This window comes from Pelecanus crispus, chromosome Z (genome assembly GCF_030463565.1).
Source record: "Pelecanus crispus isolate bPelCri1 chromosome Z, bPelCri1.pri, whole genome shotgun sequence".
Classification (NCBI taxonomy): domain Eukaryota; kingdom Metazoa; phylum Chordata; class Aves; order Pelecaniformes; family Pelecanidae; genus Pelecanus; species Pelecanus crispus.
Window position 1 is genome coordinate 80,034,306 of NC_134676.1, and position 23,185 is coordinate 80,057,490.

At 36.6% G+C, this 23,185-nt stretch overlaps 1 protein-coding gene across 1 annotated transcript in view; it reads left to right on the forward strand.

Annotated features, from left to right (window-relative positions):
• XRCC4 (X-ray repair cross complementing 4) overlaps positions 1–23,185 on the forward strand; it is a 180,545-nt gene that overhangs the window by 60,562 nt on the left and 96,798 nt on the right. The window contains exons 3-5 of the mRNA XM_075726894.1: positions 5,358–5,524; positions 11,485–11,637; positions 12,310–12,413. Coding sequence (XP_075583009.1) covers positions 5,358–5,524; positions 11,485–11,637; positions 12,310–12,413 — 424 coding nt within the window. The remainder of the gene's footprint in view (positions 1–5,357; positions 5,525–11,484; positions 11,638–12,309; positions 12,414–23,185) is intronic.

Sequence of the window (23,185 nt, forward strand, 5' to 3'; positions counted from 1 at the left end):
ACTCTCTGTAAAAATTATTTGTTAAATCATTTTCAACATAGAGCAGGAAAAAGCAAAATACTGTGGATTATGTTTTAAGTATATAAAGTAAATAGAAGAGAGAGAGAGAGCCACGATATGCTGCTATAGCCTGCCAGGACAAGAAAGGACAAAATCTGTCTGTTTAAATAAGTATTTTTTTCTAGCTTGTGGAAGTATGGGATTCCTTAAATATATTTTGGATAACAAATACTGCTACAAAGAATTGTCAGGATACTTAAGCAATACAGAGAGAAATCATGGCCAGCAATGCAGATGCAATGAGATTTTCCAGCATGAATGTTTTTTTCTTATAGACTAGTGTGTCATAATGAAAAATTGTTGGTTTTGGAAATTAGCTCATTGTTGTTATCTATCTTCAGATTCTGCCCCAGAACAGAGAGCTTGCAGGCATTGCTGTGTAAATGGCTTCTCCTTTCAGTGCATAACCTTTGATAATTATTGCCTTTAGATATGATAACTCTCGTTTCTAGTGGAATGTAGTAATGCTAAGATTATATAACATATATACATTTAATGCAAAATTAAAATCCACCATCTCTATAGAATAAAGTAATTTTCATGTCGTTTTAGAATTTTCCATGAAAAATGTACTAGTTCATATTTTAATGACTTTTTTTTTTCCTATGTGAAGCATCTTCCTGTAAACAGCAGTAATTAAAAGAAAAATTACTTGAGAAGCTTTTCAGTTGACTTCCAAAATATTTTCTGTCTTATGGTTGAGATCACTTCTTTCTCTGTCTGTAGGAGATAACCAGTGGGCAGGGTGAGAGGTGAACAGAAAATGACAGTTTTGTCATAAGCTTCTATTTCTTGTTTTTATTTCTAAGCTTAAAATACCGGTCTAATGGATAAGTGGTGAGTGTGATTTCTGATTAAGGGAACACAACTTTCTAAATGATTCTATATTCATCTTCATGTGTCTTTAAAAAACAATAATAAAAAAAAAATCCCAACAAACAATAAAACAGATATTGAAGGAGAGCAGTGTATCAGTCAGTCAGTCTGTTGTCCACTGGGACCTCTAGCAGATCTGCTCATTTTCTGTGTAAATGAAGTGTTTAGTGCTTCACTGTTTTACATAATGTTCTGAATGATCTGAAAGAGGAAGTGGAAAGCACATTAACTACATCTGCAGACGATATGAAGATAGAGAGCTAAAGCAGCTGGAAGAATGGCAAGAAATATAAATTGATCTAGAGAGGAGCAATGTGGAGGAATTTACAAAATGAGGCTCGCTTTGGAAATGTGATCCAAATTGTAGACATGCTATATGTAAAATTAGCTCAGTGAAGTGTTAATGTTGAGCTTTCACTCATGCAGTAAGCACAATCTATTTATCTTGATATCCCACCCAGTTTCTTATGGTGTCCTGATCTTTAACCACTTCTATTGAATCTTCCTAGAATTGTTTCCAACTTCACTACTGTGGTTTTGGCAATGAAGGAAATAACTGGACTGTTTCTCTGTTTAGTTGCAAGCAAAACCTAAGCAGTATGTGGAAAAACTAATGCTTCCTTTCTTATGATCGCCCCCTCTCCCCCAACCATTCAGTTTTAACAGAATTCTATCTTAATCAGTGCTGCAAATTACACGTCTGTCCTGAATTCAGAATCCTTGGATCTAAAATTGTGCTTTGTTGTGCATCTGCTCCTTCACCAGTTTTCTTTCCAGTTTGGGATGCTAGTAGGACTCCAGAGCAAAACTGTCTTGAGACTTCATTTTCTTTATGTTGTTTTACAAATGGCTTGTGCTTTTCCCTGATGCTTTGGAATTGAAATGGGTCTGGCTGCTTTCTTTTATGGTTTATCAGTCTCTCAGCACTGGGCTCTTTACAGGGGCGAATGCCGATCAGTTGTAATTTGCTGAGATAACAATGTTACTATTGTTAGTGCTAACATTTCTTTTGTTAAATAGGCAGTGGAATAGCTCGTTGTAACAAATAATTTCATGATGAAGAAACATACTAAGAAGGCTTTTTGGTACACTTCGTATAACATTCTGTGTGAAGGAGGCAAAGCAAAAGTGCATGTCCAATATCACATTACTTTTGGCTTAATTAGGTTGTATCTAAGTGTCCTGTGTTTGTCTGCACTGAGGTGCTGGAGGTAGCTGCAATGTAACCCAGATAATTTGCTCCTATGAGTATGTTAAATTAAGATTAGGCAACTGGGGAGGGGGAGGAAAAATACACAGAAGAATACTCCTTTGCAGAAGCCTTCTCTTTTTTTTTTTTTTTTTTTTTTGTTTTTTTTGGTTGATATTTGAGCACCAGCCTAATGGATTTAAGCCTCCTGGTAATGGGTTTGCTTTATTTACCTGCTAGAAATGGTCCACAGATCACAGTGTATAAGATACAGAAAGCAGTACAGTGAAGTTTCATGTAAGAAAGTAGGTAATAGTCAATTGCCTTGTATAAAGACTGAATTAAAGACTAAATTTAAGACTGTTACTGTGGTAACTTTGAAATGAACAGTTAACAAGTTGGCCAACCAAATTCATTGGGTCCCTGTAGCAGTGTGGCAAATCTGTCCAGCACCCCCTCTCTGTTGCTGCACGTTAGCAGTGGCTTGTCAGGCTGGCATGCATTTCTTACTCCACTCCCTGCTGTGTCACCTGTCCCCCTCTCCATTTTGAGAATTCATCAAAAAAGGTAGCATGCCCAAAAGCCTGGTTTGATTTCTTTCTGTGTATCAGCTTTTATAAAAAGGACGACATTGTTTTTTCTTACAGATTTTCAGAAATCCTCTCATGGCAGAAGTCCATGAAGCTAAGGATGTATTTTGCAGTTTCAAAACTCCACGTTGCACTAGCAGTATTGGTTTATGTAATATGTTTAAGTAAGAAGCTGAACTGTTGTTTGCTTATAATTACAATTGCTTTTGAAATGTCTGCTCTGTGTTTGGCATGATTTTGATTGTGAGTGGAATCAGGTTTTTGGCTGATTCATTTTAATCTGTTTCGGAATTATTCATATTTTATTCTTTTACGCTGAGTAAACTGTAATTTGGACAATGCTGATTTGTCCTGCTTAAATGTATTAGCCTATACCTTACTTCAACTGATTATATTAAAAGCATAAGACAAAAAAAAGTACTCTTCTTGCTCTTTCCTCCACAGTATAAGTAGAAGATTGTGTTGCTATTTATCTGTGCTACTGTGCTGCTCTATCTCTGCAGCTAGTATTCAAGTGTGGCACGAGTTCTTTATCCATATAGTATGGTGGTGGCTTGCAAGTGATGAAAAACAGTTTACTTTACACAAATGTCCATCTTTGTTAATGCTGTCAAACAGCAGGTGTGATATCCAGGGAATACGCGTCACTGTGGGTTACTGATAATGTAATCTAATTTCCAAAAATAAATGCATCTCTTCATCTATAGCCATCCGATGTATGTAAGCTAAAGGAAAAGAACATGTTAGAGACAGTACATGTGAATTTGGAAGAAAGATCAGTGGCTAATTTGAAATGAAACCTTTGGGTTTGCTGCATTTTCTGATAAATTAACCTTGCTGAAGAAGCTCATGATGGTATCGTGTTGTTGCAGACACTTCCACAGATAAAATATCTAAGCTGAAGGACTGTTATTTGTTTCAAACAATGCCTTTAAAATCTTTATTAGCAACTTTTACAAGGCCTTTTTCAGCAAAACCTTATGTATAGTAGTAGTAAACTTTTAAAAAGTGTTAACAAATCTACATTTTTTTTTTTCACGGATGTCTTTTATTTAGTTATTTGCCATGCCCTTCCAAGTAAAATTAACTAAAGTGAGGATAAAAATGAAATGGCATTTCTGATTTTAATAGGTGAGGTGCCACAACACAGACTGAACTCTTCCCTACATTTTACATTTTTTTAAGATGTTATTGCCGTGTATTCAAGTTGTAAAGATGAGTAATAGTTCTATTCATAGGGAAATGCCGCAACAATTACGTCAATCCTTTTAATAATTACACCGTGTGAGAGAAGACCCTTTCTCCTTCCACGTACCCCTCACCAACTAGACATTTCTGCAGGCATTTCCAATCAAAGCCAAATCATTTTGATGCCTCTTTCCTGAAAGTCCTGCGTCTGCTGTAGTTTAAGCTGGCCAAAGCCTGGATTGTGTCATCCAGCCCACTCTGCTTTTCTCTGCATCTGCTCCCTCAACTATTTTTTTGTCAAACTGGGCAAATGGTGTTGCTGCTAGGTGTGGTGAGGCTTCAGAAAAGCCCCCTATAGCTTCTGTAGGCTCTATCAGCTATGGAAGTGTACCTTAAGATAGTTCAGATTCCCCATCATCTACCCACTCCAGAGCAACACAGTCAGGTCCTTCACTTCTAGTTTGCTTCTCTTAAGATAACGTGTGCAACCTTGTTCAAGCAACCTTAATATCTTTCTTCTTCAATTGCCTCAAACTGTCATATTGAACATTTTTTATATCTTTATATCTTCATCCGGCTTTGCATGTTTATAGTCTAGCTGATACTGATTTGTGCGTGTGGATGAACTTTAGCATAATAGAAACAACAGTTTGCTCTTGTTTCTGCCAGACCAGGCAGAACAAATCTGTTCAGACCTCTTGTATATCCTGTATAACATCCCTGTTGCTGAAGAAATACAACTATTCATTATAGATCTTATCCTTTAATCTCATTGGCTTACTGAGGCTATCTATTTAATTGAAGGACTCCTTTCATTATTATGAACTTGCTGTCTGAGCCTTGACAGGGAAAATGTATGGGCTAGTTTTCATCCATCAGGTGTATGCAAGGATCATAAAGGGGCATTTGTAGTGCGACTTTAAATCAAAAGTAATTAATCTTAATTTGTTTTGTCAGTAATATTTATGTGGTTGTATTGCTGCTGTGGGTACCAGAATAGGGAGCAAGTTACTCCAGCTAGTTCATTGGGCAGATGGCAAGAACATGTTAGCAATACCGTTAGGTTTGCAGTTCCTGTGGTTCTGCATTACATCAAAAATGCCTTTTATATAAAACCTGTGGTTGCACCTTTATACTACTGACGTCTTCTGATCTGTGCAAGAGCAGGTTGTTGCTATATCATGTTACATCTCCTGCGTGGCATCTCTTTTCCTACCCATTAGAAAGTATGTCAGTGCTTATGTCCTGTGCCTATTAGCTGGATAAATAATTGGCATGTAGATTATTCCACATACTCCACAATGATTTGTGTGACAAATTTATTGTATCACTTTGAGCTGGAGGATTGTAAGGTTTTTTTTATGTTTATTAAGTACATATTCAAGTTTGTTGGAGCGAGGTTTTGTGATCTTTCCAATACAGATGAAGTAACTCATTCTTTCCTTGTGTCCTAGTTTAGACTTGGAGCCCTGAAGCTACAGCAAGCTTCAAGTCCGGCAGAGGTGGTTAGGGAGCTGATTGGTTACTGCCTAGACTGCCTGCGAAGGCTGCAGGCAAAAAACGAGCACCTGCAAAAAGAAAACGAAAGGCTTTTCAGTGACTGGAGCGATGTGGAGAAGCGGTAAGTTTAAAAGTGCATTCACAGGTGATATTTGAGAAACTCACAAATACTTATACTGTCAGTGCAGGCTTTACTGTGAGCACTTTTGGAGTCATATACAGAAAGGACCACACAAATTTTTCTTCTATTGACAAGTGTTTTGAGCCCAGTTACTTACAGCCCATGTAGTTGTGTGTAGTTGTGAATCTTCCTATGTCAGAATGCAACTGGTATTACAAAGTTTGCAATTAAAGCTGGTTTTACCTTTATGAAGTGAAAAAAAAAATCTCTTTTCTGTAGAATGCTCTCCACTTTCTTCAGGAAGCCTTCTTTCTACTATTTTCTATAATTCTTATGACTAGCAGTTTAAATGACTTACGGTTTTGAGTGGAGAATAAATTGCCATTGTTTTAATCTGTTTGCCCTGTCAAAACAGACAGAATTGGAAAATGAGTGTATTACAGGAAGAACTACCATTATTTTGTGATTTTTTTTTTAATTGCCATTGCATTTATGATCTGAATTGTCTGCCACTGCAATCTGAAGTGAAGTAATCTTTGCTTATCTCAGCATAAAGCGCTTAGCACGTACAAGTCAGAGATTTTTCTTGTTTTTCTATAGCTTTATCTGAAAAACCACATTTACGAAGATTGATGAAAGAATGTAGCTAATTGGCGCTAATTTACCTTGAAAAAGAGAGCTAACTTTTGGGAGGAGTTAGTTTTGTTTCCCTCTCATTAAAATGACTAACAGTTTCTCCTGACAATCTCCCTGACAAGCATCTGGCCTTCCTAAGTAGTGTTTTACTACTTAACTGTTTATTGAACAATAGCGTTTTGTATAACTAGTATGCTGTACTGCATTACATGCTAATGTGTAGTAGGCATTAGTGCTTGTATCAATTTTCATGGTCGTGTGGCATTTTTAAAGAGTATCCCCAAAGAAAAAAGATCACGGTTGTCTGACAGCCTTTGCTCTCGGGAGCAATGTATTCGAGCTTCAAAAGCTGGTGGGTTTCTTTAGTATGTTTATATTTTGAACAGCTGAAACATGATTTTTCAAAATAAATGCTGAAAGTTGTATGGTCACCAAACTTTGGTAGACATGCTAAATGGAGAATAAAAATAATTTTCATCCAAACAGTATTGGGTTTTTGGTTTGGGTTTTTTTTTTTTTTGTTGGTTGGTTTTGGTTTTTGAACTCTTTTTGCCACAGCCTAGTCTACCCTGCTGTCTCTCTTTGCTCTTTTGGCTCTAAATGCTGGATCTAGTTGTGTGAGTTTCTTGGAACTGAACAAAAGCTTTGCCTGTCTTTGTTCAGTAGACAGGTTTTCAAGCTTCACACTCTATATCACTCACAGTGTTAAGTGATAAAACATCAGATATAAAGCATGTAGTGTGGAAAATTGTGCTCCCTCTTCACCTGGAGCTAAGGCACATCAGCTCCAGAGTTTCAGCCCCTACAGTTCCCCTTGCTTCAAATCTCTCTTTTCAGGACCTCATTAGTATTAAAACATAGCGTGCAGACTTCCAAGAGCTGTTTTTGTTCAGGTTAAGCATGAGGCACTGGATGGAATGATTCAGTCATCCCTTTTCCATTTTCCTACTCTAATTTTCTTGACCATCATGAAGGTTTTGTGAGCTTGGCTCAGCCACTTTGCCCCATAGCTCTCCAGGGCCTCTTGAGGTGTAAACCTCTTCTGCTTTCCATTTGGTCTTTAACATGGCAAGCAAGTTTCCTTCAGGAGGCTAAATCTGCGTAGTGAGCAACCTGTAAGCTGAATACCAGCTCTGATCAGTTGCTGGCAATTGCCTCAGTATACATGAGATAGTCCACTTGGCTGCAAACAGCTTGCGTGGCAGCCCTGTGCTAGGTATGGGAATAGCTCCTGCTGCTTCCCTCTGCAATTCAGGTTCAAGTAAAGGTGAAGGGCAGGAGCAGGCCAAAAATCCCTTTGAAGAGAAACCCCCTGAATCATCAAATTATTAAATTACTTATGTACTCTCATCTAAGCTGTGTGTTGTCTGAGGTGTTGACAGTGTTTCTGGTTGAAGTTGTAAGTCCCTTAATTTTCATCATCTTTCTTATTGTGATTACCTAACTGTAGGATTTTACCTGGCGGAACATTTCCCTGATTTTAGGAAATGACCCATGCATAGGTGACATCAGTATGAGAGTTAGTGGCTAGCTAGACTGTTCAGCACTTGATCTAAAAACATAACATAAAAATTACTAAAACACTATCTGGCAAGATCCAAATAGAGAGGCTATAGAAATTTTCAAAAGTATTATTCTGAAAATGCTGCAAGTGGGTGCCTGGGGGGCGGGTGTGTGCATGTGTGTGTGCACACCTCAGAGATGGATGAGTTAAAATATCAGAGCAGAATAGCTATTGTTTTTATTTCATACAGATAAATAATATGGTAAGTGTAAAATAATAATAATCTGTAGCAAAATAACTCCTTGGCCAATAAAAGACAAGTTAAATTTCTGTTTTGTGTGTGGTATGTATTTCGTATCAAACATCTAAGATTAGTGTGGACAAGCCAAAATCAAAATAGCTGCTAATTTATGTTGTGGTCAACTATAGTGACAGTATATGTAAACCACAGAGAGCTTATAAAAATGCAGACGAGGTAGTTTGGTGCTTGAAACTGACTGTTTAGCATTAGCTCATCAAGATTCAATACCATTGCCAGCGTTGGGGGAAGGGTGAATTTGAAATGTGATAGAGCGGTGCCATAAGATCAGTAATTATTTTAGAGTACTGAGGACAAGGATAAATCGCAGAGATGTTGAATTTTTCTTTCTAGTATTGGAGTGTGGAAAATGTATAAATGCTGTTAAGTTACATGGTTCACGTTAACCTCTGTGAAGCATGTGTGATTGCTCTATGTTTAGGCAGCACTTAAGAACTGGACAGTTACCTTATTTTCTCAATTACTAATTGTAACCATTCCTAATACTAGCTGCTTTCAGTAGGCTGTGCAAGCTTTTTGATGGCTATCAACTTAGGTTTGTCTGGCACATTAATAAAAGCATTGCACTTACATAACAGAGATCTAAGAATATAGAAATTGGAAAGCATGTGCAAATAAGACTTGCACTACTCTAGCCATTAACTTCTGTTTATTTTGATTGTACTTGGAAGTTGTCTTTTTGATGAACAGCTTCTTTATTTGGCTTGGGGAGATGGTATTTTAGTGAGACAAATCACATACAGGCCATGTGACCAATTGCAATTAAAGTTTGTATTTGTAACAGATGAGGTGTTGGAATGAAGCCCAGCCAGCTTTGCTTAGTAGTCACATAGTTCAGGTAATGCATGCCTGAGTGAATCCTAAAGGCTATGCAGAGTTACAGCCAAAGCCACCCTACGCACACATATATTCTGCATAATTAATGCATCCCTGTTCCCAAGCAGCAGAGTACTGTTGCTTTTTACTATTCCGTTTGTAAGTATCACCATGTGACATATAATAGTGTATTTTTAAAGGCTTATAACTTTCAAATATAGCATTAATGTAATACTGTTTTACACTGATTGAATGTTATGCTAAATTAATGTCATATCTATTTCTAGAGAACATATTTATATATGGATTACTTCAAACAACAGGAAAAAATCAAAAAAGGTGTTCACATAAATGGAAACAATCATGTAAGATTAACTGATGGCATGCTACTAATTGATTTTGCCTACAGGGAACAGCTAATATTCTGATCTATGCATATAGTCAGTATGTATATTCCAAGGTGCTAATATTTTGCTCCAGAGGCTAAAGAAATTGGCTAGTCTTTCAATAGGTTCCTATAGTGTGTTTCTTAACGTCAAGGCAGCTCAGCTTTACTTCATTGGGAGTTTACAGTTATGTGGATTTTCATCAGTGGATGTCTTATATGACATCTTTTTCACCAAGACAGCAAAATATCTCAGTGTAGCTATTTAAACCGACCTCAGCTGCTCTGACACTAACCAGTCCATTGGCAAAATCAAGGCACAGTAGTAAGCACTTTCTTTAGTTAGTATTGTTTTGTGTGTGGGAGAGGATTTCTACAGGATTTGATACAGACAGGTTTACCATATTTTACAGAAAATCCTTGTTTTCCATTTTTATGTACACAGACATAATTAGTTTCAAGCACATAAATAGCAATTTGCCCAAAGGCTGTGTGTTTTTTTTAAATCTATTTTTTAATGGCTGAATCCTACTTGATAAATGGGAGGCAGTTCCTGTCCTGACTCTTCTCCTTCCAAGAGCTGGTTAAGGCACTTCTGGACCCTGTATTATGGTTTGTGATTCTTTGTGAATTGTCTATTTGTTCCCCACTAAACAGTTAACTTTCCTTTTGTAGGCGCAAAGTCTCTTGGTAGTTGATTAGTACATATGATCTTTCATTTAGGAATTATTGAACCGATCTATATGGTAATGATGTTCTGCTATTTGCATTTAAATTAGATGAATTATTTATCAACTATCAAGCATATCCCTAAAGCATTGCACAGTAGACTTAATACTTCATGAGATTATTTTCTATTGTCTTTCTTCTTACATCATATATAGTTTTGATTGATGAACAAATTAATCAATATTTATATGGGAAGTTTGTTGAAATTTCTTGCCTTATAAATTACTATTTTAAAATCTGTTATGTGTTTGGGTCTAATAACAAAGGAAGCCTTGTAAACTTTTTTACCGACCTCGCACAGGTTAGTGAAAAGAATGTTGTTTATAGGTTATGACCACTTGCTGTAACACTGTAGTTACCATGATCAATAAGATTATCAAGATGTTTATTTGCTTGTTATGAACACAGCTATTAAAATGTTTGTGGTTCAACCCATGGGTCAAAAAGTTATGAAATTCAAGAAGTAAATACAGAATCATGTTTGCTGTAAGTCACTTGGTTTATTGTGCTCATGTTGCTTGTATTCCATTTTTGCTTTGTTTATGAGACAGTATACATCCACATTCTTAATTGTATGTTTCCATTGTGCTTTGTTTTATTGATATTGACCTGCCTACAGGTGCATGTTAAACCTTTCAGAACCAGATGAATATTTTACGCTGAAGATGTTAATTAAGAGCTTTTAAAACTTTTTCATATATATTGTGTTTAGTCCTCTACCAAGTAATTGTAATTGGTTTAGGGGGGAAAAAGAAATTCTGCCTAGTGGTGGTTGCAGCTGTACCAAGATCTCAGCTCTGCATCAGTGTAATTCGAAATGGAGTCTGCAGGACCAGAGTTATTAGCACTGTATTTGTCTGAATGCCTTTAAGGAATTACAGTTGCCATCAGCTGTTGCTGCAGTGTACTGCTGAGCTTTGCTGGGAGCTGGTTTCTGTACCTTCCCAGCTCTCCAGAACAAGACACGTGAGGCTGTTGGTGGAAAACAGTCAGGCAAAGGTCTGTATCGCCCACATCTGCCCCAGGAGTCCTGGCAAGAAAAGTTCTGGAGCTGACCAAGTTGCCCCAAGTATTTGCTGGTCATTTCAGTCCGTGTTGGAGTAGAGTTGCCTAATTCTTGTTTTTATTTCCTGTTCAAATATATTTTAAGTCAGAGTGTGTGGTCCAGATTTCGGACCTGTCAAGCTTGATCATATCTATTTGTAATCTCATTATGTGTATCCTGCTAAGCTATGCCCACTACGGTGAATTCAGCTTTGAAACTAAAGAACACTTGCCTATTTAAATTTTAGTTGTCTCAGATGCATGTGTGGAAGAACCGATCAAAAAGAGCATGAAGAGAAAATTTTCCCCTTGGAAACTTTCCCCTTTTTGGTAGCAAAGTTCATTGCAATCTTCTGTGGAAAAAAACATTTCTTTTGGCCTGTTTCAGACACAAAATGCTGGACTAGTCGTGCATGGTTTGGTATGGAGATTCCTGTAATAGGAAGGCTGGCCTGGCTACAGAATTTTCTTCCAGGAAACACGGAGTTTTAAAAAGAAATGGTGTAACGGTTAATTTTACATTGTAGGCTGGAAAAATGTGTGGAAGCTAAAGAAGAACTAGAAGCAGATCTTTATAACCGATTTGTTTTGGTGCTAAATGAAAAGAAGGCAAAGATAAGAAACTTACAGAAGTTGTTAAATGAAGCTACAGAATCTGCAGCAGATGCCAAATGTACAAGGTATTTCTTAATTTTCCCGAGTTTCTTGGTATCATACCTGATATGTGTTTTAGTTTAGTTTAGTTTCCATTTCTTTGGGTCTAACAGTGAGTGACAGTTCTTCCTGGCTAAGTGCTTGGTTATCCAAAACAATACCGGTAGTCATGAGAGCAGAGGATTCTTTGTGGCGTCACTGCAAATAGCAGCGTATTGTTTTGGATGCTGTAGCCAAGAAATAAATATCCAATGAATCTGTACTCTTCTTTTTTCTCTTCGGTTGCAGTTGATTTTCCAATCAGAGTACGTCTCTGGCATTTCCATAGGTGGTACTTTGATATGCATTCTCCCTGAATTGTTTGATTCCTTTTGTCCTTTGGTAAACAAAAATATCAAAATCCAAATGTTTTTATGTACTTTTTATTTCAAAAATATCCAGAGAAGATGAATCTTTCTAATGCTACAACACACCTTGACTTGTTTGCTATTTTTATCCTCCTCTTTTTTATCTTATCTTACCTTTTATTGTCTGTTTTGGTATATGAATACGCTAAGCTGTTCAGCATGGGGACTTTATGTTGACTTGTATCAGCTTGCATTGCCTCTAAGACAGTGCAGAAATAATTATAAATTCTTTGCAGGAATAATAGATGGCAAAGATGTGCTTGCTTTTTTCCTTTTTTTTTTTCCCCCTAGGGATAGTGTAGCTATCACTCAGATAGTTAGAGGAAGAGAAAATTACTACGATGGCAGCACTGAAGAGGAAAGTGAAAATTTAACACAGGTCTCATTACCGTCAGGTAAGACAGAACTTATTGTCTTTGGGGAATATCACGGACAGGCCAATCACTTTATGCGAATAAACCTTAATGAAGACAAAATACTACCTGACAAATTGCTCTGTGACAAGCCAACCTGCAAGCCTTAAAAATATCTCTCTTGAAGCAGAGTATAATACTGGCATTTTCAAATTAGAGAGAGGAAGTTTAAAAGCATGTTGCACAAGTGAAGGTACTGTCATTTCTTGCACAATGACAAATTACATACTTTGCAGAACTAATGACAGTCTAACAGTATCTGAACCATCAACAATTCCTTTTTAAATTCTAGGAATCATGATGAGTATGCAATGATTGCTAAAACGGAAAATGTAGTTCCTGACAGTTTCAGTGGTGTTTAAAAAGGGGAAAGAGAGGAGGTTTAACCGCTATAAAAAGACTTGTGTGCATAAATGGAAAAATGTATTTATAGAATAATTAATTTTAATTTTTCAGTGAATTTTTGGCCTCATGAAGGTGCTCTTGAAACTTAATTTGACTAATTTTTCCAGGACTAGAGACTTGTAAAGTGTATAGGATACAGCAATTGCCCATGCTACAAGATGTTTACCTGTGAGTCATAGAAATTTTGGCATATTTTGGCAAACTAGTAGGAATATGCAGGACAAATGCTATCAAAGTTTTAAAATTGCATGGACACTTGCCATATAGCTATTATAAACTTCCCTTCAGGTCTGTAAAGTTTGCTATGGGTTCTCTCACTGGAGCTTTCTATTTCCATCATAGGTAAAGGTAATCAAGGTAATCAAGATGACTTACTACAACTGTTTACTGTGCATACTGGGAACCAGAAGTGTTCAAGACCTTGATACCAGTGGTATTCAGCTTTGTAACTCATATGATCCTGTTTGTTGAGGACTTTCTAATATACTATAAAGTAGGCAGAGCATCAGACAAATGTAGAAAGTTGTAATTATGGAAAGAAACTATTTTGTATTGTACTATGCTCTTCAGTTCAGAAATCTTTGCTTTCAAGTGTTATTTGGTCAGTTCAGATAATGTGGGAAGAAATACTTTGCATTTTGTGAAAAGGCAAGGGAAGTGGAAGGTGTTGATTCTTTTGCTAGATTCAGTAGGACTTAACTAGCTAGTGAGAGTTTTGAGACAGACATAGGTATTTAAAAATGAAAACAAACCTCCACTGCCTTATTCTGGCAATCATGAGGGACTGGACTGATCAATGTTATAGGAAAAAAAATAGCAACTGTATTTTTATAGCACAAAAATGTGCTTTCTGTTGCTGTTGAAGTACACAATACTCAGGATTTTGATCATGGCTAGAGAGTTCCTTCAACTGCAAAATTTGCAAATAATATGAAGACTATAAACTTAATCCTTTGGGTAACATACTCAGGTTTTTCAAGGCATTCTTGAACCTGCACAATGAGTATCCCTTAGGGCAGCTGATACTCTTCCTATGTATCTTCCTCTTTCCATGAACAATAGAAAAGCACAAATAGGAGCTGAGTATCTTAGGGTGGTCTAGGTTTTTCACATGCAAAAAGTGGTCTGAGGCAGACTGTCTCTTTGAAGAAGACAGTGATTCAGGTGTGAGTGGCATGAGAGGATAATGAAGCTCATAGCTATATCAAGCATCAAGGACTGTAAGGCATACAAAATAATACAGATAATGTTTGTGTTTTTTCTGTTTATCTGTAGTTTTCCTATCTGTTAGTCCAACATTACATTTTTTTTTCCTTTTGGATTTGGAATGTCGTTGTGTGGGTTGCAGGAGTCAATGAGAAGTAAAGCATTTTTGAGAATGTTTTAGTAGATATTGGTGAGAGCCACAATCAAGAGAGAAGATCATAATTTAAAAACTGCTTTGAAGGAAAGTGAAGGCAGATGTGTGTATAGACACATATAAACGTATTAAGCATGCATTTGTATGTGTGCATGTCCAAAATTGAAAAAGTGAGAAGCTGATGCTGGTTGTCATAAATGGAACTGCAGGAGATGACTGAAGAAAGCCACATGATACAAAGGCAGAAAATCTCAGGCCAGGAGGTAGAAGACCAATGACCGGTCTTCAAGTCAGTTGAGAACATATACGCAGCTGCTGGTGTGCAATGATATAAAAATATGTAGTAACTGAAAAATCAGCAGTGTTTACTAAGTGCTTTTGTTTTGTGGTTAGGGGGGAAAACTAGCTGTAGTTACATCATAATGCACTTCTGTTCTAGCAGGTAAGAGGGACATGAAACAGCAGCTGTGAAATCTAGACATTTTAAAATTAGCGAATCAGGATATGCTGAACTGCACAGTTTAAAAAGCTGCCTGGGAATTTTTCTTAGCTACCAATAATTGTGTGTGTGAGGGGGTTTCTAGAATTTTCAGGGCACTGAGGGCATTGCAGGGGATTTGGAAAAAAGCTGCTGATATTTACCAAAAGAAAAAGTAAAGGAAATGGCACATTTGGTTATGAGTGTAACAGTCTGGTGTTGACCTGATGCAAATAATGCAACAGGACTCAATGAAGAAAAATATTAAGAAAAGGAATAAGAATGGTTAATTCCAGCCCTTGTAAAGGTGCAGAAACTGAAGGCTGAAAACTAGGTCCTTATGTCTTCTGTGGTGAGATTACCAGCTGGCTGATGAAGGTAAAATTAGTAAAGTAATAGATTGACTTCCATAAGATATCATGCTGCACCCTATTTTAATCAAGAAATTGGAACATGGAAATTAACATAACGTGATAAACAGATTCTCAAATGACGTCATATGTCTATCAGAATATAAATGGAAAGTTATCAGCCCTTGTATCTGAGGAGTGTGAAATTGAAGATAATGTATACAAACCAATTTGCGTGTTGTGATACACCAACTATAAACAAAACGTATGCATTCTAACAAGAGTGTAACGCAATGATTTCCAGGCCTTTGATAGCTGCACTTTACTTGAGAGTACCAACAGTGTCTCAAGCTTGGCTTTGCCTAGCCCCTTTTGCCACATAAAGCTGGGTACCTCCAGGGGTTGCCATCATCTTCCCTGTGTGAACCCATCCATGAAAGCCAAGAGCTACTTGGACAACTTTTGCCCTCTGCTCCGTATTGCACCTGTTCTTGCGCAATGGCACTGTCCTGCTTGGCCTTGCAGGAAACAGGCTTGGTCTTAGCCCAAGGTAGTTCAGTTGGTCTCTGTCTGACCTCTTATCGGTTTGTAACTTTCCAGTGCTACCTGCCTCACCTGATAGGGAATCACTGGTCTAGTGTAAGGATATTTTGGAAAATAGAGAGCATATAGAAAATTCTCTGAAGCAGCAATGACTTTAAGGAAAAAAAAAGACATTGAGTATGAAAATAAATAAGCAGATTTGCAATGTTAGGGCAAAAGGGACTTTTGAGTCAATACATGTTTTGGCCCCTTGATGCAGTGCTGTGTCACGTTTGGACATCAAGATTTGAAGAAAAATGTTAGCAAGCTGGGAAAGATAAAATTGTGATAACAAAGGAGGGATTAGCAAATGATTTAAATGAAGTGCTGAGAAGGATCTTAAATGATCATTATTTTCATGCTCTAAAAGAAACTACATTCCAAAATGATGTGATGGTAGATGGTCTTTCCATCCAGCAGACATAGAAGTTTAATGAACTTGAAGAACTAGAACTTAACTTTAGACAAAGACAAAAGTGGGACATTATTCCTGACAAGATAATTAATGGTTGGAACAGTTTGGAGTGGGTTATGATGGGTTCTGTCCATCACTGCCAGAACTGAAATCATAATGTCATGCTTTTAATGAAAAGACAAGATCTTGTTCATATATAAGCATGAACTTAAAACAAGTACACAACCTATGTTATGTTGGGTGTTGCAAATGGCTGTTCCTATGACAGCTTTTCTTCTGTAACAGCAGAATGAAGCCGATTCTTGTGTATTCCACAAAAATGAGTTTACTCATGCATAAATTCTCAGCAAGGCTATCAGGTAGGTTTTCAACCTCTGCACAGCAGGCAGTTACATTTATTTGTTCAGCTTCAGATAAATTTTGTGTAGAGGCCTTTTCCCTACCATAGCAGTTAACATGTAACCTGAAAGTTTACCTGAAAATTTAGGGTTTTGGCACTTACAGTACCATTTGTAGATATGATTTATGGTTTGCTTTTTGACAGCAGTTTCTACTTCATAGCTTAAAGCCAAAATCAACTGAAACATGGAAGTTTTTGTCTGCAATCTACACAGTAATGTTGTTAATGCTTTGTATTGTAAAAGAACAAATTAAAATTGAATTAGTAGCTATTTTAGTGTAAAGCACTCAAGAAAACAACTGATGTATATGAGAAGTACAACTTTTAGAAATAGTACAGCTTTTATAAAGAACAGTGTATGTCTTTCTATACAACAGCTTTGCCCATCATGTGATGAGCATGGAGGAAATTTAATTGACATGTTGGTTGGGATTGTGAATGTAGGATTGAAAAAGGCACACGACTCCCGCTTTCACTGCAGTTTAATGAATTCTTAAGTAGCAGCCATATATGATGTGCCACGTCCTTGCAAATGCCTGTGAGCTCTTGTTTGAGAGAGTTTCTGCTCTGGAAGGAGGACAGGAAGGAAATCATTGTACTGTTAAGCAGTTCTTCATGAACAGGGAGGTATGAATGTTTCTTGGGAGCAGGGGGGGGTTGCTTTTGGTTTGTTTTGTTATTTGTTTTACTCCAGGATTGGTAAGATTTAGCTGAGCCACCAAAATGAGATATGATGTTGCTTTCACTACTGGTGCTTCAACAAAGTTCCAGCAACTTTGCAGGCTCCTTACACTTGAGATTGCTGATGTGCTGTCTCATGGTTTCACTCCTCCCTCACACATTGCATGTAGTCTTGCACTTCAACTCTTTAATCAAATAATCTGTTATTTTGTTTAGCTTGACTGGTGTCTAGCATTGTCAGGGTCATCATTTTTGGTTGGGACTGCTAAGTCCTGTGACAGTAGAAAGCATAGTGCACACACACAGATGAGAAGCACCTGGAGCAGGCTTGGAAAGACTACAGAGGGGTGTTGATTGGAGTAAGACTGTAGTTCTTTTCATGTTCTGTTGCCAACAGGATTTGGTGTGGGTTTTTTTTTTTAAAAAAAGGGAAAAAAAAGAAAGAAAAGGCTGGAAATTGCCAGTCTATTTCTCTTAGCCCACAAGAGTGACTAGGTGACTCAATATGATCCCACCACACTGATGCAGGAAAATTCTGTCATTTTAGAATGCAGAAATCCTTATTCTGATTAAGGACAATCCAGAATGCAACCCAGCTGTTACTGATTCATCTTTCTTCTGCTCAGTGCTAAATTTTACTGTTATTATTTACTGTCGCTATTGATCCCTTTCTCCTAGGGGACCTAAAATGACAGTAAGATTATGAGACAAAGAAAACATCATTTGATGTCATGATTATCAATCATGCCTTTGTCATACAAATGAAAACCTTTTATTAACTGAAAAATACTTTAGTGGTCTGTATGTCAGGAAGCTTTTAAAACAGGAGTAAGGATTGGATAAACATTCACCCTTTCTGCTTCCTTCCCAGGAGCTTGAAAGGTAGATGAAGGGTAATAGTTTCCCTCTTCACAGTGTCGGGAAGATGCCCAGAGAAGAGAAGGTTATTCCTCTTCCCAGGTATATGACAAAACTGCAGGGAAAGATGTTATATATTGAAATCCATAATAGATATGAAGGATAATATAGCAGGTGGGAGATAAGCAATGGAAGAAATTATTTTGCAATTTATTATTGTTATTTTCAGTTACAGTGCTATTATATATGGCTGCCTGTAGACAAAACAAGGCTACTGGGCACCAATTTACAGTCAGCTTGCTTTCTCTGTATTTTATTTTCTCTTGCCCATGAATTCTTTAGTCATAGTTCACATTGAAATTGGGGGAATCTACTGCTCCTTGGGGTAAGGAAGGATCTCATGGTCTGGCTTGTTGGATTAAATGAAATATTATGTTTTGTGTTTCTTGCCACATGTATGGAAATATTTTGTTTTAAGTGAATCCTCAGACTTTCAACATTCATACTTTTCTACATGTTTGACGATGAAGACAGATTCAAAATTGGTTCTAATAAACTCACTATAACGCCCAAAATAAATAACAGCAAGCACCTTGCCATTTTCCACTGTTTTACTATGCAAATGTTCTCATCCCCTTCATTCAGGTTCCTGCCCTGGGGATTACATATTGTGCCTTCAGGAGGCTATGGCCCTTTAAATTTAATTAGTTCTCTTGTGTAGTCCAAACCACCAATGGCTTGATGCTGCTGGTTAATAAGCTTTGATCAAAGTTATTAAAAAAAAAAATGCCTATTATAACAGCACCCAACTGTGCTGTGCAGTTAAAGTTCCATCTGTGAAGGCTTCTCTTTTAAAGCCTATTTTAAAGAGTTTCAGAACTTGGCCATTTTAATTGACTTCAGGCTTAAATTATTATTTTATTTTTTTGTCAAGCTATAATTGGAAATGGTTCATCCCAAGGAATAATCTCATTTCCCTTTCCCTTAAAGCTGTAGATACCTTTTCTCTGAAACTTGATATTGATCCTTTTTTTTTTCTTTTTTTCCCCCATAACCTGATGGTTTTATGCCTGTAAAACATTTGCAGTTGCCAAACTGCTTTCCCTCTGTGTTATACCAGATGCCATGGTCAAAATGTGTTTACAGCAAAAATATCAATGTTTCATGTCCCTTTAAAAATCCTGTTATGAATATTGCACTAAGAGGAATTAATAAGGTATTACTTTAAAATATTACTATGAGAATTATCAAAACTGCTTATACCTCTGCATACACCTTCTTACTGTACGTGCTTCAGTACATAAAGTGATGTAGCTGAATGTGGTTGCCTCTCAATGAGTCATCATTTATTCAGTAAGGTGATATAATAATGGTGATATAATCATAATGGATTTATGCTTTGGTAAGACTGTTGCAGATTACTAAATTTGGTGATTGATCAAAAAGGTAGAGTACCTAATGACCACACTGCAGGTTACGTGCAACAGCATTGACTAATATAAAATTAAAAAATGTTTGTTGATGTATTATCCACATATTACTAAATGTTACATAGAAAGGAACTTAATTTTCTTTGTGAGCTGTAAAATTTTTTGAAGTGTAATTAAAACTCTGCTTAAATCATCAAATTAACTGCCTTTATCAGATTTCAGTGAAATTGTAAGACTCCAATTTTAGAATTGTTTCCAGTCCAAGCTGGAAACTCCAAGCTTAATGCAGTTCCATGAATACTGTTTGGTTTTTTTTTTCCTCCACTTAAAAACAAAACTCATTTAAACAGTTCAGCAATGTACATTTTGAACAGAAGTGGAATTATTTCATATTTTTTTTCTTTGGATTTAATATATCCATGCAAAGAAGAACAAATAACATAAAGTTCCAGTCATTAAAAAAAAAATAAAAAAAAAATCCATTAATGAAGCAGTACCTTTATAAATTTTATCTTCTTCCATGAATAAACAGGTTTTCCCCCTAAGGAAGCAAACTATCTATATGTTTGTACCTGACTTGCTGGAGTTCTAATGTTCCCTCTCTTTCCCTTCAAAATCTGTTGTACTTTGCTACAGCTTGAGAGCCTGAACGTATTAAGCAGCATTAGGCAGAGATAACAAATCCTCATTGTATATATGTAGCGTACCAACATGTTCCCATGGGACCCATAAAGGAAATGTAGAGCTTCCTTCTGTTCTTGCTCATATTTCACACCAATTTGACGTGTACCCAACAGGCTGTATTTAGAGCAGAGCTGAACATAAATTCTGTGAATCAAGGTACTTTTGTACTGAGCTTGCACATTCTGATACTTGTTTCCTTTGCAAAATCCTGTAACTGGACCATCTACAAGATGGCACTAATTTAGTGGGACCCTTTCTTTGTTTTCTCCTCTTCATGAACTACAAAAGACCTATTTCAACACCTGTTTGCTGAGAATGTAATTCATCAGTTGCAAAACTATAGCATTAGTGGTGCTGGACTGGTGCCACGAACAGCCCTGCTCTGTTTCATCCTCCTTCAATAAATAGTTAAAGAACAACTACTTATCAGCTAAATAGGAAACTTCTGCCAGTCACCAATAACCTGCCTGGTTATTTTACTTTATTTTACTGCCTGGTTATATTACTTTTGTTTGTTCTTGTGCTTTTAAGTCACAGAGCCTGTGTGAATTTGTTTAGTATCCAGTGTAATAGTCCTGTTGGGATCTGCTGTAATCAAAAGAATTAGCAATAATTATTATTCTTATGCCAAAATATGCTTCAATACATGTATTATGGACCACAGAAATTACCCAATGCAATGTACAGTGACAACAGTGCTTTATTTTCATCTATGCAAACCTGCCAATGAAACCACTGTATCACACAGTTTCATTATGAACTTCATGCCACACGCCTGCTCTAAACAATTCTTTGAGTTGCAGCTCATAAATTGGTAAATAAATAAATTCATAAGAAGGTGCAGTCAGAGGTTTACTTTTCCAGGGAGTTATTTTTGAAAGGTAAAATGAGCCAGACTCTCCCCCCACCCTTTTTTTTTTTCCCTTTTCTTTTTTTCCTTTCTTTTTCTTTTTTTTTTTTTTTTGTAAAGGATGTTTTACTTTATTGTGAGTGTTATGGTTTAACTGCTTTTAGTGTAAATAATAATCAGGTCAAGTTTAATGGGAATTTTTTATTTTGTATTCAGTTCACACCATTTATTATGGTAGTTTTCTTGTGTGTGTTTACAAAGCTAGGTATTTGCTTTTGTTGTCTGGATGGTTTTATATGGACATACAATTCAGAGAGGAAGAGAAGGCATCAAAAATATTTAAGTATACTTCACGGTATACTGAAAACAAATAAAACAATTCACATGCAGATAGCACAATGCATTTGTATTCCCTTCCTGCTTGGAAATACAGATGCGCTTTAGAAGAGTTGATCTTGGCTTTAGCAGTATCAGCTCTTGGAGAAGTATTCTTTCATTGAAGAGAAGTATTGGTTCTTGAGAAAAATGGTTGCTGCAGGGGTACTGATAGCAAGTTTCTATAATCCTGAACATTCGGATAAAAGCCCTTATCTACAGCTATTGAATAGGCTGCATATCAGTGGCAACCAACAAAGCCTGGATACTTGCAGATCATAGGGTCTTGTGTTCAATGAGCAGCAGATTCAAGCTAAGTTTGCTGGCATGACTTGAAACCTGTGGCTGTTGCACATTTTATAACAGGTCTTCTCACTTTAAGATGAATATTTTGTAGGTTGTCTTCTTAAACTTCATGTTTCATGTGTGTTTTGTTGTGGCTGGTAGTGACTCAAGTAGTCAAAAGTTTCTATTGCTGTTTACCCCACTCCCCCACTACCCCCCCCCAGTAACAAGCTTCCACTTCTGAATTTTGAATGTTGCTTTCACTGACAAAATGCTGGAAGGGCATTTACTCTGGCCACCTGAGTAACATTCACTGTAATGATTATCTTAATTACTTCCCAACTGTATTACAATGTCTCATTTGAGCAAACAGCCTATCTTAATTAAAAGCTGGGTTTTTGAAGATTGCACTATAACCTATGGTTGTTTCCTTGATTTATTACTTTCCAGGTTAAAGCATGCATCCTTGATTTTAACTTGAAGTTTCCTCAAGTAAACTTCCCACTGTGAGTCTGGTAGGTCTTAGGTAGATTTAAGAGTTGGTTTCCCTGTTTGGGTTTGCTTTCTGTAGCCCATTTTTGTTTCTTCAAACCCAGTGAATACTTGATTGGAAACACAGTTCACATCTAAAGAAACGTCAAAATCTTCATACTATATAAAACAAGAATACAAAAGGATTTTATTTAATCCTTTGAAAAGCTTTTGATTAAGAAGAAGGAAATTCCTTTGCTCTTTGAACTAAAAGTCATGAATGTAATACTCCCCTAAACTTTGGTGTTTGGGTTTTGGGTTTTTTTACTTCTTCCTTCCTTCTCTCTTTTTCTATCCTGTTTATTTTACTGGATATTTTTGTTATTTATGTCCATCTCAGGTAATAGATGCTGTCATAAAATCACTTTCCTATTTGTCCTTTGGGTTTATTCTTAAAATAGGAAATAGATCAATCTAAAAGTTATTGAGGGTGACGTAATAAAATTGTATTAGAAAAAAGTTGCTTTAATTAATAGAAACCTAAATGATAGCTCTAACTGATACACAAATTCCACAGAAATCATTTAGCATTATGCCAGATTTCTTGGAAAGCAGTTTTTTGTTGAAGCATTGTACTGGAAAGCTGAGAAGTTCCTTTTTGTCTTTAGGATGAAAGGCTCTCCTCCAGGGCCCTTTTCCTCAATCTGCATAACGCTACATACTTTGCGTATACAAGTTTCATGTAAAATATTAAGCATTTGTAAAACTTAAAAGGGAAAAAATGTCTTTAATTCAGAGACAATAGGCAGATGATGTCTGTAATTATTACTCCATTTTTTATAGTGTGTTTTGCTATATTCTGCTTGTTTTTAAAGACTAACCTGAGCTTGTTGATTTATGCTCCTTTCCGTATAACAGGCTAAATGATCTCATAAAGAAACTATCAGTTACAAAGCCTGTGTTCAAGGAGATCAAACGTTAAGTTACACACTCTGAAAGACAGCTTACTCACATGTGACCTGATGGAGGAGAGACATTTTCAAAACTGGAGCTGTCAGCAGCATCTACTAGTTTTTTGACTTTCTGTATAAATTAAAGGGAACAAAAGATATAATGCCACATCAAATGTG